The sequence below is a fragment of the Strongylocentrotus purpuratus genome, unplaced genomic scaffold, assembly GCF_000002235.5.
Source record: "Strongylocentrotus purpuratus isolate Spur 01 unplaced genomic scaffold, Spur_5.0 spur5_scaffold_17, whole genome shotgun sequence".
NCBI classification, from domain to species: domain Eukaryota; kingdom Metazoa; phylum Echinodermata; class Echinoidea; order Camarodonta; family Strongylocentrotidae; genus Strongylocentrotus; species Strongylocentrotus purpuratus.
In genome coordinates, this window is record NW_022145602.1 from 13,617,825 (window position 1) to 13,632,362 (window position 14,538).

Below are 14,538 nucleotides of genomic sequence, written 5' to 3' on the forward strand. Positions count from 1 at the left end.
TAGTCCAAGAGTGAGATCCTCAAAATTCTGGTTACCATGAAAATAGTACAATTTTGCTGCGATATCCATTGGTTTACGTGTTAAAATTTCCTTTGTCCGAATGCGGACACCATACATTGCTTTTTGTCTGCGATTCCCAAATGATCAAAACTTTCAGTCATTTTTCTGGCAAAGATAAACAGTTTCTCAGATTTCCTGTGATCTTTTAACCAATCTTTACTCAATAAAAGGATAAGGTAAGAATTCTTGGGAGATTTTTGTTTCAATTCGGCATATAAAAGACATATTGGCTGCTTTAATATTCAAGGTCTGGCTGATTTATAGGCTCTCGAGAACTTGCACATCTTGCCATGACCCCTCAGCATGCCGCCCACTCAGGCACACCTCTGGGTCATGGCAAGATGCGGGCGCGTTCTCTTGAGCCTATAAAACAGCCATGCCTCTCGAAGCAGTCAATATCTCTATAATATAAATATTGCAAATATGTTTTTATACAACCCCTGTATTAAAAACATATCTATTCCATCATCAATAACTAAGACAAGGAAATTTTGAAATTTCTGTACAGAGCAATTTGGAGAGGAGCTTGTATGTGCATCACAGCCTTGCCAATTTGTGGTTCAATGATGACAACTTTAAAAATCTTAACTTTCCAATTCTAATCAGATTTTGCACAAACTTTCACTAATATTCTCTGCTTTTATTAAAACCAACTTAATACTAGGGTGGATTTCCCCTTTAAATGTATCCTTCACATGCATATTCAACTGCAAGTATTTTCAGGATGTGTAGCCGTTGGACCCTTGGCCATACATTTCATGGTTTTCATCATCAGTTTACGAATACACAATTAAATCATTCTTATTACCAAGCACAAAGGTCACGCCGGTTGTCGATCCCGTAGCTGTATAGTGTAAAGTAAAGTGGTATGCAGTGCCTGGGGACAGGTTGCGGAGGATCAGCTGCCTGGTGTCGAGGAAGATGGGAGAGCTGGGTGTACCTTCCTGAGGTGTATATTCCACCTTGTACGAAGATGCCCCATAGTCCTGCCAGTCGAGAAAGACTTCTTGTCCCCCAGAGGGGGAGGTGGAGGTGGAGACCATTAGGTTTTGGGGATCTGAAGAAAAGAGCGGCAACAAATCAAGTAGAAAATATCCCCTCTTAAAACATGATTGGACATGTAAAGTATATCCATTCTCCAAATTTCAAATTTCATTTCATTAATAATATTGTTTTATTCTGCTTCATATCATTATTATTATTATATTTTTTAACTCTATTTCATTCTATGTTATTCTATTTATACTTCTTTTTTTTCTTTTTTTTTCATTTTACTAATTTTGTTTCATTTCTTTTTTATTTTGTTTTTATCTATTCATTCATTTAGTCATTTATCAAAGCATATCTTAAATCGATGTGCATCATCTTCATCATCCTCACAGTATTAACATACCAAGGGGCGACACAAATTGCCAATTTCTTATTGATTTGTTAAAATTTTCTTATACCAGGGGTGAAAGTAAGCACTAAAAAAAAAAGAAGAGGATTCGGGGGAAACTAGATGCCTCCGCCAAAGAGCGATTTCACAAACCAAAACAGAAGCAATTTGTCAAATTCAAGTTAAATTGTAATCCATTAACAGGTTCTCAGAATATCGTGATTACAAGCTGTTTTTCATATACCTGTATGACCCTTTTATCTTTGACCTCATGACCCTAAAATCTAATCAGTTAATTGGATCTGAAAGATACATACATGTCCTGAGTTTCATAGCAATCCATCTGTCAGTTCTCATGTTAATGCGTTCACAAGCTATTTTTGCATAAATAATGAGCCATGTGACCTTTGACCTTGTGACCCCCAAATCTATTCACTTCATTAGCTCTGCATAATACATACATGATATAAGTTTGGCAGGAACTCATCAATCGGTTCTTGAGAAAACGTGATCACGAGCTGTTTTTGCATACATAATGAGCCCTGTGACCTTTGACCTTGTGACCACAAAATCTAATCAATTCATCGGCTCTGCAAGATACATACATGACTAAAGTTTAGCAGGAACCCATCAATCGGTTCTTGAGAAAACGCGATCACAAGCTGTTTTTGCATACATAATGAGCCCGGTGACCTTTGACCTCGTGACCCCAAAATCTAATCAATTCATCGGCTCTGCAAGATACATACAGGACGTACGGACGGACAGAGGAAAACCCGAAAACATAATGCCTCTGGCTACATCGTAACGGAGGCATAAAAATGTCATCTAACAACATTCCCTCCCCCACCCCCCCCCCCCCCCCCCCCCCGACCCCTTCTGAGTAAGAAAATTGGGGAAAATTAGGAAAGAATCAAGAAAATAAGGGAAAAATCAGGAAACAGGAAATAGGGATAAAATCGGGGGAAAAAAGAAGGAAAAAAAAATCGGCAAACCAATTTAAATCAGGTAATTATCAGGCCTGTTATACACCATTTTAATTCCATTTTACAATTTTTATTAGTTGTCACATTAGGAAACAGCTAGTGGCAACCACAAGTGATTATTTCTAAATTTGAAGAGGAAATGTTAATTTCATTTGGCCATTTAGAAACACTGTGACCTGCTATGGGTTAAAGTTAATGTATAGAGGCTGTATTACCTGTCCTGCAGGTCATGGTAGTAGGTTCTCCTCTTAAGTCTCCTAGCGTGCTCCTGACGATGAAGGTGTAGATCGTGTTGTCCATCAGGTAGTCAGCCGTCGCTTGGAGCTGCTCATCCTTCTCTACCGATTCCAGAGGGATCTCTTCGCCATCACCGGTCTGTGTGCTGATAGCATAACCATCAAAGTTACCCTCCTGCGTTGAGCCCCACTCAATCTCGAGCAGACTTTGTGTGGTCTTTGTGGGGTCACAGGAGATGTTTCCTGGCATTCCGGGCACTAATTAAATTGAAGGGAAATTTATTTCAAGTAATATCACAAAAAGATGGAATATCAAAACAGATAACAATATCAAAATTACATATAAATTGACATAATAACATTCAATATACATGTTTACAGAAAATTTGAAAGTTTAATAAACCAAAGAACAAATGTAAAATGTTCCATCCGTAAAAGCCAACAAGGAGTGACAATGGAATGTACAAGGTACACAAGTAATAATAACATAAGGTGTAAAAAAAAGGGATTGCATTTTGGTATGAGAATTGAGGTTATAAAAACTAATTACCGTCGATGCTATAATGTTAAATTAAAATATTATATTCATGCATCAACGTTTTTGTGAACGAAAAAGCAAAGCAAAACAAAACAAATACTTTGTTTATATGTTTATACATGTTCTTACTTATTTTACTTATTATAAAGAAAAGATATTAATTGAAAAGTCTTTTTAAAGGGACTTGGTAACATTGTTCAGGTTAGAGATAGTGGTACTAAGGTAGTGACTTCAATGCTAGATGTACAATTAAAGATATCCTGAAAATTTGAGTGAAAACGGACCATTATTCATGGTACAAATTGGGAAAAACTGATCTGATCGATTCCTTAATTCTCCCAACTATGTTATTACAATTTAATTACATTTTAGGTGAATATAAATCGTCACAAAGCAATAAAATGGCTCTACATTCCATTCCAGACATTTAAGTGTTGACAGATTTAATATAGCCTGTTTAAGGTCTTTTTTTCATGGAAAAACGGTGGGGAAAATTCAAAAATGGTTGGGAGAATTTACTGTTGATCACTGTTAGAGGGTGTTATGCATAGACACCTTCAAAGAAAACCATAGATATCTTCGTGGTTTGAGAATTTTGTTGGAATTTTCGCATGGCAGAGGGTTAGTACAGTAGAGGGAATATAGTAAGTAACATTTTATACAAAAATCAAGCAATTTTTTCATCAAATTTCAACAATGTTACCGAATCACTTTAAACAAATTGTTAAATCAAACAGACTGTAAAAAAGCAGTTAGGAAATTCAAAAATTTTAGGACAAACATAACAGAGAGGAGTGTTTGATATATTAGAAAAAACATTCAAATGATGTAATTTATCAGCATTTCTTGCGTAGCAGGTATGGATTGAAGAATTTAATTTACCGGTAATAAAGTTTAATCATTGATACATTTATTATCAAATATTGTACAATGTGAATCACATTATTACATGTAGCATATTATGTAAAGAGCGGTAATGTATAAGGTGTACATATGCTTCAGTTATTTTTGTATATATTTTTTGTATATAATTGATAACCAAAAATTGTTTCACTGTTATTGAAAAAAAAAATACACCTTGTGATTCAATGATTCACTGCTATTTGTTGGCTCCATTTACCAAATGTATCATGCTGAAATACAATGTATCTCAAATTTTGGTAATAAATGAAAAAATAACAAGACAAATGCAACATTACTGCCTCTCCTATATGCCTCTGCCCTAATTTCAGTATAAGAAATGGATGAAAATATTCATGACATATCACAATGGAAAACAAAAGTCTCTAATAAAATTACAACTGATGACTAAGATCTTGACCTTGTTGTTCTCTCTGACATGTGACCTTTGACCTAGTTACTCTAAAATCTATATAGATTGTCCTCCTATGGTGATACATGCTATCATCAAGTTTGAAGTTCATAACTGAAGTGATTCTTGAGATATCATGTTAACAAGAAAGAGGAACGGACGGACAGCACTAAAACATTATGGCCCGTATACTGAAGTCGTGTCTAACTTAGTCATGTCTAAAGTTAAACAACGGTTTAGTTAGACACAACTTAAACGTGAGGTCGCATGTAAGTCACGTCTAACTAAACAACTGTTTAAGTCCTGTCTAAGTCCTGTTTAACTACGAAGTCGCTCCTGACTTTAGTCACTACTTCTGCGCATGCCCAGTATGCCCAGTAGGTGTTAATTCGGACGATAGACCCGATGCGCTTGTGTGTGTGCATGCACTGGATAAATAAATTAACACGCACAGCTAGCTGTGCGCGTGCTAGTAATGTGATCATGACGTCATGACTAGACTGCATGTACTGTGTACGTACACACTGGATTGGTGCACAGTACAAACACACTAATAATATCACTATCAGTGCCTCAGTGCTCGGAAGAACCAGAAAAGAAACCTCCCCAACAGAATGGTTAGTTTATTATAGATTATGGAACTACCAAGATGTCACCATTAGATCAGAATAGTTAATAATATCGAGAAAAAATCCTGCACAACGTATTTGCAATTTTAGAGGATGCACGTACCATTATTCTCCCCTGCAAATTTGGGTTACCAAGTAGAGTGTACCGTATACGTTGAAAAGCAGCAGAATCGTGCCCTTAAACAGGACTTAAACAACCCCTCGCAGTTGTCTAATGTTAAACAGGACTTAGACAGGACTTGATTCAATCAAGACTTCAGAATACAAAAAAAGTTAGACACGACTTTGTGACTAAAGTTAGACAGGACTTAGACAGGACTTAGACAAGTGTTTAGTTAAACAGAAGTAAGACACGACTTCAGAAAAAGGGCCAATGCCTCTGGCACCACCTTCGGTGGCCGGAGGCAAACAAATTTCAAAGCACAAATGCAGAAAGAGAAGTTATGGATGTGAGAGGCTATAAAAACACTCTACTGTATTTGAAGATAAAACTTATTACTGGAATGGGATGTAAACAGAAAGTCTACTAAATATTAGGAAATGTTGATTATAAAGACAAATAATTTCTGTGTATGCTTTTCTTGAAAATAACTGTGTGATAATCTCAGTAAATGAATCATAAGTGACAGCGTTCGACTAATCATTTGATTGGAATCTGGGAGTGGGTGGCATAATGAGAAATTTACACAATCCTCCTGAAAAAAAATACATTTGAAAACATTGAACAGAGAAACCTGATACCTCTGTAACAACCCCAAACACAATTGTATACATGTACTTACATGTGGTGACATCAAGGGAATGTACTGCTGTATCCAATTGGCCTTCTACTTCAACAAGCAGGTAAACGGTGTAGTTAGTGCCAGGGATGAGGTCGCTGAATTCAACGCCTAGGACATCACCAAGGCTTACGTTCTTTATAGAGTCTATCGCGTCGCCCTCCTGGAAGGTAATACGCAATACGAAACCAGTCACCTCTGGTCGGGTGGTGTTGCCCCAGGAGACAGAGATGGACGTGGACGTCCTTGTCTGCAGGCGTAGTTCCTCTGAGTTTTGTTGTCCTAGGAAAGAATGAAGGCAAGAGAAGGATATTGAATGGTGTTGGATAGTTTTGTGTTGTCATGACTGGATGGTTAATTATATAACTAGTTATGAATGGTTATAACTGGTTGTGGACGGTTATGAAATGTGATGACTGGTTATGAATGGTTATAAGTGGTTATGGATGATTATAAAATGTGATGGCTGGTTATTAGAGGTTTTGGATAGTTTGTGGTAAATTAAAAAATGTATTAACTGGTTATGAATGGTTATAAGTGGTTATTACTGTTTATAAATGTGATGACTGGTTATGAATGGTTATAAGTGGTTATTGATGATTACAAAATGTGATGGTTGGTTGGTTATAAGTGGTTGGGGACGGTTTGTGGATGGTTATAAAATGTGATGGCTGGTTATGAATGATTAAGTGGTTATAAATAGTTATGACTGGTTATGAATGGTTTTGACTAGTAATGGCTGGTCATGAGTTGTTATAACTAGTTATGAATGATTATGACTGGTTAAGCCTGATCATTCATGGTTATAAACGATTATATATGATAATGACTCGGTATGCCTGCTTATGACTAGTTAAGACTGAAAAGGCTATAAAAGAGGATGAGAGATTGAAAATCAACTCACTTGTCATTGCAGTTATTTCTGTTGCATCACTCCTCTCCTCTCCTGCCAAGGCATATACCATGATGTTATACAAAGTACCCGGTTGTAAGTTAGGTATAATTGCAGTGTTGGTCCCCATGTTGATGGGGTCTAGGGCCATCACAGAATCAGGACTCCGAACCGGAGCGTATTCGACGAGGAACATGTTAAAAGAACCATCGATTGGATTCTCCCAGGATATGGTAAGAGTGAAAATGGTGCTATCATCAAGAGTCACGTTATTTACTGGCAGTGGTTCTGTTAAAAGAAGGACAAGGAGTCAAAAATAAACAACCGGTGCTTCTTGTTCTTTTATTATTCTCGTAAAGCCCCTTTAGAAACCATTATATCGACCAATCACAACAATTCTAGACTCAGCTAAACATTCTGTACATGTACATATATGTTTCCGGTAAATGTGTATATTTATTATTCTTTTAAAAGTCAAGTTTGGAATCATTATACATGTATATGTACATGAAAGAACAAGTTTTTAGCTCTCTGAATTGGGGGTACCACCCTGGTATTCTCTTTCTTCAGTTAAATTTTCTTTATAAACCATTTGAAGCCTTTACAAACATTTACTTTAGGAGGACAATCTCAGTCAAAGAAAAATATCAGGAAGCCATCAAAGTGTTAAAATTTTGTGCAGAACTTTCCACAAGGGTATAAAAAGTGGCCACTGTAGACAGGTGGCCTTTCTGGACAGCTCCTTCAACACGTTTTCTTCTAGAGGGAGACAAAATACAGGGCCATTATACACAGGTGACTTGTTTGTAGAGGTGGCCCCTAAGAAAGGTTTCACTGTATTTCATTGCTCTTTAAGAGGAAACATCAAACTGTATTAAAACATCGATTATAGTAACTGGCTTAAAATAATTACAACATGACCTACTTGTGTATTGCCTCATAAATGGCAGCAAACAAAGAAAGTCCCACGCAACGGTGATGTGCACATCGTCCCCTGGCTGCAAATTTCCGATTGAAAGTTCGTGGGCACCAGAAACAGTTGCATTTAAGGGATCTCCAGAAGCAACCGTCCATTGCACTGTGAATTCGTCCTCGCCGGGCACTTCCGACCAAGTGATGTTGAGGCTTGTAGTGCTCACGTCTGTTACAGTGATGGCACCACCTCTGTCGCCTGCATTAGAAAAGTGGAAAAACTATTGCGTGAGGATGCTTTGTGGTATTGATTGAAGACTTTTATTTGGAATATACTCTTTGAAAGCATTTTTGTTCAATTTCACGCTCTTTGACCTGTACGACATACATGTATGACACTTAAATTTATTATTTGGCTAGTTATATTTCATCCATAAATAAAAATATCTTGATATCACCATTGATTTGTAGATCTTTCCGGTAGCACTAACATTATCAAATGCTCAAGAGACTTTTCATTCTTGGATACTGCGCATATCACATGAAATTGCTTTTCTTCTAAAGGTTGATCATGTAGAAAACAACCTTTGAATAGTGATTTAGTAGAACAGGGAATTTTTAACAAACAAATGCACCTGACCAACCGAAAATTCTATATTTTGCCATAAGGAGCAATCGCTCAGTGGTAGAGCAGTGGTCTTGTGACCAGGATGTCCTGGGTTTAAACCAAGTTTATGCGCCAGTGCCCTTTGGAAAGGCATTACTCCTCCGTACCAAGTCCCTTGGAGAGGACTTGAAGTCGTCGGTCCCCTGGTTGCTTACTTACAAGCATTCACATGCTTCTTAGCAGTCATGTAAAACAAACAATTTAGTACATCTACACAGTATGTTGAGAGACAACCAATAGTAAAATGACTTGTCTAGAGGAATAAACACCTAACTGACTTTTAAACCCAGGATCGCCTGAATAAATGTCAAGAGCACAAACCCCTCTACTGCATCATTAAGGGTAAAAGCCACTACAGGGTAACAAGACAGTGGTCTCAATTAGTTCTTTCTTCACAATCAGAGTCGTGGCTGGCACTGTTGCTGGTTCAGTTGATGATATGCTAAAATTTGAACGTATGTTGAAGAAAGAGTATATTGTGCCAAGTCTCTAAATGTGTCGTGTTCAGCATGTTTATGTAAGGCCTCCTTTATCCATCTGGTGAGCTGTCTCATGAGCGTATGCTGCTCTTATTTCAGTTCAAGCAATGACTGGTGGTGGCAACATGGTCACTGATTCGGAGATGCAACTGTTCCATTTTTGCCATATTTGTTCTGTTTTTTTGGCTATGAATACGGCAGTATGTTTTGTTTAAAAATATATTTAAAAAATTAAAAAATTATTGAAATTTTTCTTAGTTTCTGATCATGGGCTTTGTGTCATAAGTGTATTATGCACCTATGTCCTCAAACGATGTACGCAGGATGGTAATACGGGCCCCAAACTGCGCACAATGCGAACAACCCACTTGTACTGTATCCATGTCGCGCTCTGATCCAGGTACATATACGTGTTACTGCCGTTTTTTTAAAGCTGCTCGATTGGGCGATATGTTAAGGTGAGATATTTTCAAAAATATTGTATTTTGCTCTTAAGTATACTTTTTTGTTGTTGATGAAGGTTGGCATCTCTGCTGATTGCATCAGCAACAGCGCTAGGTCTGAAGGAGCTTGCAGCACAGCAAGTGAAAGCTTTACCAAAACAGGTTATTGTTCCACTGGTTGTGAAAAAAGGACTTATTTTCGAATGAAAACACCAATCATATAAACCTCTTCAGCCATACCTGTTGTGCTGTACACCATGACGACCTCACTGCTTTTGTCTCCGCTCATCACCTCAACTGAAACGTTGTAAGACGTTGCAGGCTCCAATCCATCAAGGTACACCGTTTGATAGTCACACATTCCACCGGTGCCGTTGCCGCGGCTCAACGTTCGCATCGAGACATCAGGGACGATGGTGATGCTGATGTTGTCAAAGTCACTATCTGGGAGACACCATTGGTAGAGCAGGTTGCAGGAGGTGGTATTGGTGACGGAAGGATCGTAGATGGGTAAAGGATCTGCATGGGGAAAGTAACAAAAAATACATTTTTTTTTAAATACACTATTTCAATCCTATTATTTCATTTAGGATATTGGGGGGGGGGGACCATAAGCTATGCAGTTTTATTTTAAAGGTGGAGATGTGTCATTATAAATTCTCTTCTTTATCTTTATTCTGCACATTCTGAAGTTGACTTGTGGAAAATATCACAGGAAATGTCAATAACACATAATTTCACATAATTTACAATTCCCATGTAAAAAAAAATTAAGAAAATGAAAGGGTTCAAAGATATTATGTAGTGCTACTAGATCAAAGTCATGCATGGGACAGAAAGTGGATATTTTTTTTTACATAAATACCCTAAACTGTTGCCAAAAAGTACATTGCTACGATCTGAATTCAGGCCTTGGCTAAAAACTACCATTCCTGATAATAACGATGCTCTTACTTGTGCGAATGGCATCGGTGGAGTAGTTAAAAGCCAGGGGCCAGACGACAGTGAAAGTATACTCCCTTCCCGGAGTGAGCCCAGTGAAGTTCACATAGTAAATGTTGTTGAGGCCTTCCGCAATCGCGGAGGACTCGTCAATGTCTTGTGTGGCTTGCTCATTGCCATCTGGAGGGCTGTACGAGAGAGTGTAGTCCACGACACCCGGGATCGTCACCCATGACACAGAGATGGTATCTGTGGCAATGTCCTTTAATATCAGAGGGGACGTCTCAGCTGTATTACATTGAAATGATTGAATTGAAATTCATGTTTTAATATCAACAATATTTGTTATTTTTCTAACACATATCTACCATGCAAAGTGCTCAAAGTGCTCCAACATTGCCCCGGCTCTGCTAGGCTACCGATTTCGTTGCTGACAACATACAAAGGACTCCTTTAAATGACCATAGAATGAAGCCTTACTCAAAAAGACTGCATGAAGTAATATTCAATGGAATTGGCAATATCTTTCAAAATTGCAGTTGAATCATTTTGTTGTGGGCTGAAACGTAAAATGCCTATATATAGTTGTAAAGGTGGCGATATATAGCCATTTATGAATATCGTGTATTACATCCTCAAGGGAGAAAAATTTAGTGTTCACTAAAGACAGTGATTTGGCTATTGTGTAGAGGTAGGTACTATATACAGCTTTGACTAAGTTTGGCTGCAAATAAGTGTCATCATTTTAAGAGAAAACTCACTCAGGGTTATGAAGTCAGTAACCTTATTGCTGAGGACGTAATCGCCCTCACGATCCCCAACGAACGTAGCAACAGAAACAACATACTCCTCGTTGGGAGTAGAGATAACCCATGGGTAGGTGGTGGCATCTCCATCAAGCCAAGCTTTGTTGTCTTCAGTAGTAGCAGAATACCAGCAGATGAGGAAGCCGTCGTACATGGTGCTGGGTGATGTCCAGGTGAGGTTGATGGTGTTTTCTTGGGGTGTTAGCACCAGGTTCGAGATTGGATCAGGCTCTAAGAAGGTAGAAATGTTTAAAATGATAGATGATGACATTTAAAATACAATCATTATACATGTCATTCATTCATACCTGCCATCAATGATTCATTTATCATCATCATGCATTCATCATTCATTCATACTTGCCATCAATTAATCCATCGTATCAATAGTCAATCATTCATTCATAGGTTTCATTAATCATTCATTCGTACATGTACTAGTAGATGTCATCAATTAATCATTAATTTATTTCATCATTCATAATTTTTCAAATTTGCCATTAATTTTCCATTCATACCAGTAGTTACCATCAATCATGCTGTACTTTTCATCAATCATTCATTCATGTTTACAGTAATCCTACATCATAGTTTCATTCATACTTGCTTTTGATTATTCATACATACCAGAAGTTGCCATCAATCATTTAATAATAATAATAATATTAATAATCTTTTTAAAGTCCTCTCCAAATTTTATCAAATTAAACCGAAAATGGAAATTCTTTTTTCGAAATTGATCGTGAGCCCGGCAACCACGGAGCAGCGCCAGATCAATGTGCTCTATCCCTTATTTTTCGAACGCCAAACAAGGTAGCAACAACTCCCGTCTTTTAACAGCATTGGCCATCATTAATTCAAAGTCTTCATCATTCAATCCTTTATTCATACATTCAAGTACATTTGTATAATAACACCATTAATTACATGTATTCATTCATACCAGAAGTTTCCATCATTCATACTTTCCTAGGTCTCATCAATCGAGCAATCATCCCCTCAAACTAGCCCCCCCCCCCCCTCCAATCATTCAGCCAGGACAGCTAGTAGCTGCCCCTGCCGGCCCCCTCCCCCACTCCGGGAACGGAGGGACCGCATGCATGTTACCAAAATTTCTGGCTTTTAACAAAGAAAAAGATCTGCCTGCATTGACTTTACACACCAGACTTATGCTGAAAGGGGGGGGGGGGTGGTTGCTGAAAAGGCTTATATAACAAAGAAAAAGATCTACCCGTATTGACTTTACACACCAGACTTATGCTGAAAGGGGGTGGGGGGGGGGGAGTGCTGGGAACTTGCATATGCGTACCCTAAATAACACTGGGTGGGGGGGGGGGGGCAGGGCTCCCCCTATCATTCATCCACAGTTCCCAAACTCACTTGTGTACTGCATCACTTCCAATGCATCACCTTGCCTTTCCCTATTTATCAGACTGATGACACTGATGCTGTACTGCGTCCCAGGCGTAAGCTCGCCGAAGGTGTAGTAATTAATCTCAATGTAGGGGACAATGTCTGACATCAAAGGGCCATCAGGACCACTGTAGTGCAGGAGATATTCATCGACATTGTCAGTTTTCCAGATGATCTCTAAAGAGTTGGTTCCTACCTTGCTGATTTCCACTTCATTGTTGACTACAGTAGCAGTGGTGAAATTTTGCACTGAAAGAAGACGATGTAAAGTGTTTTAAAGAGAAGGTCGAGTTGATTCATTGTACTTCCAGTAACCGATTTATTACATTGCTAATAATTTCCTTACACAAGCATTTGCTTCCCCGGATTTCGACTGCTACCTGTTTAATTTATTCACTGTACTGTTCTGTTTTATTTATTGTTAACCATATATTGACAAGGAGAAGGAAATATTTTTGAGAAAAAAAAAAATTCAACTACAACTTTTATGGTCTTTATAGAAAGGGTGTCTTCCTACACATGTTTATGCTAAGAAGGATTCGCTGTATCAATAGTCAAAGTAGCTGATTAACAATATCGCTAAAAACTTCAACTTGTCTGAATGAATCATGATCTTCCTGAAAATTTGAAGACTTACAGGTGGTTTCACTAGGAAGACTGAGTCCCCTCTCCCCGGTCCTTGCGAAGACCTGGGCCGTATACATGGTGTTAGGGTACAGGTCCAAGAGGAGGAGCTCAGGGCACGCCTCACGGGAAAGGGTGAAGACCGGCTGACGCGCACCGCAGCTATCCGTCGGAGACGATAACATGACAACGTAATCGTCAAAGATCCCTTCCCTTAGAGAAAAGGTGAGTAAAGCAGTCGTTGCTTTGATGTCTGAAATGTTGGTAGATGGAGTTAATGGACCTGTTGATATTAAAAATAATAATAATAATGATAATAATAGTAACAATATTAACAACAATAACAATAATGATATTAATAATTATAATAATAACAATAATAGTACATGTAGTTATAGGTCAGTCAGGAATCCCATGACTTTTACAAGCCGATCACCTATCTGATTTTCAAGATATTCATGATTGGAAATCGAAATTTTATTTTTTGTTTTCCTCACTGTTTTTATAATACTACAGTCTACAGGAGAAAAAGAGTATGGTAAAACCGGTCACTCAAAGATTTTTACTTTTTTGAGGCACTTCATGATCATTTTGAAGCACAATTTTTTTAGGGCTTCAATCTTTAAGTAATATTGACTGCCTTCAGGGCAATACGATATATATCCCCCGAACCAAAGGTGAGGGTAATATATGACAAGTCGTATTGCCCTGAATAAGGCAGTAAATATTACTATCATTAAGACATCTAGAGCAAACAAGAAACTCTTACTCTTAAATTATGTAAAATACAGTAGCCTACGTACTGCACAGGGTTTCCTAGCATAAAGAGTTGCAAAAACATTGTCAAACCAGCACTGTGAATCCAGTGCTTGTCAAAATTTTTGATACACTGCATTTAGGACCCGCATTTAGGACAAACACATATAAAAACAGTCATCTAATTTCTGGAATTAGAGTATGGAAACAACTTGAAAGTTCTATCAAGACATCACCTACTTTGATCAATTTTAAACACACTCTAAAAGCCCTGTTATCTGCAGATGACGTGTAAGTGAACTTTTGGGTGGTTTTCGTGCGAAGCTTACCAATTTTTTTCTATTTGCAAATTTATTAAATTTGGTTGACATGGTTAGCGTTATATCATCTATTCATACATGTAATGTATCCATTTTCAGCTATCTTGTAAACAACCTAAGTGTATTTTCAAAGAGCAATTGAATGTAAATATGTATATAACAATTTTGGTCACTCTTGTGTTAAAGCTTAAGTTGAGTTCTGGTCATGCAATTGCATTGTGAAAGAAACGGTGTGGAATCGATTAGAAAATATTGATCATCTATATATGTCAGTATTGGTGTGTACTGCAAGGTTCTGGAATCATCAAAATGGTAAGACTGAATTTGGCCCAGTCTTGGTAAATTTACAAACACTGTACACAGAAA

General features: G+C 37.8%; 1 protein-coding gene across 1 annotated transcript in view; it reads right to left on the minus strand.

Moving 5' to 3' along the window:
* The window catches only part of LOC578203, a 175,885-nt gene that overhangs the window by 41,215 nt on the left and 120,132 nt on the right, over window positions 1–14,538 (minus strand). Inside the window, exons 50-59 of the mRNA XM_030988229.1 lie at window positions 13,110–13,379; window positions 12,440–12,721; window positions 11,015–11,290; window positions 10,266–10,541; window positions 9,552–9,830; window positions 7,736–7,981; window positions 6,823–7,098; window positions 5,922–6,200; window positions 2,640–2,918; window positions 869–1,117 (exon numbers count right to left, since the gene is read on the minus strand). Coding sequence (XP_030844089.1) covers window positions 869–1,117; window positions 2,640–2,918; window positions 5,922–6,200; window positions 6,823–7,098; window positions 7,736–7,981; window positions 9,552–9,830; window positions 10,266–10,541; window positions 11,015–11,290; window positions 12,440–12,721; window positions 13,110–13,379 — 2,712 coding nt within the window. The remainder of the gene's footprint in view (window positions 1–868; window positions 1,118–2,639; window positions 2,919–5,921; window positions 6,201–6,822; window positions 7,099–7,735; window positions 7,982–9,551; window positions 9,831–10,265; window positions 10,542–11,014; window positions 11,291–12,439; window positions 12,722–13,109; window positions 13,380–14,538) is intronic.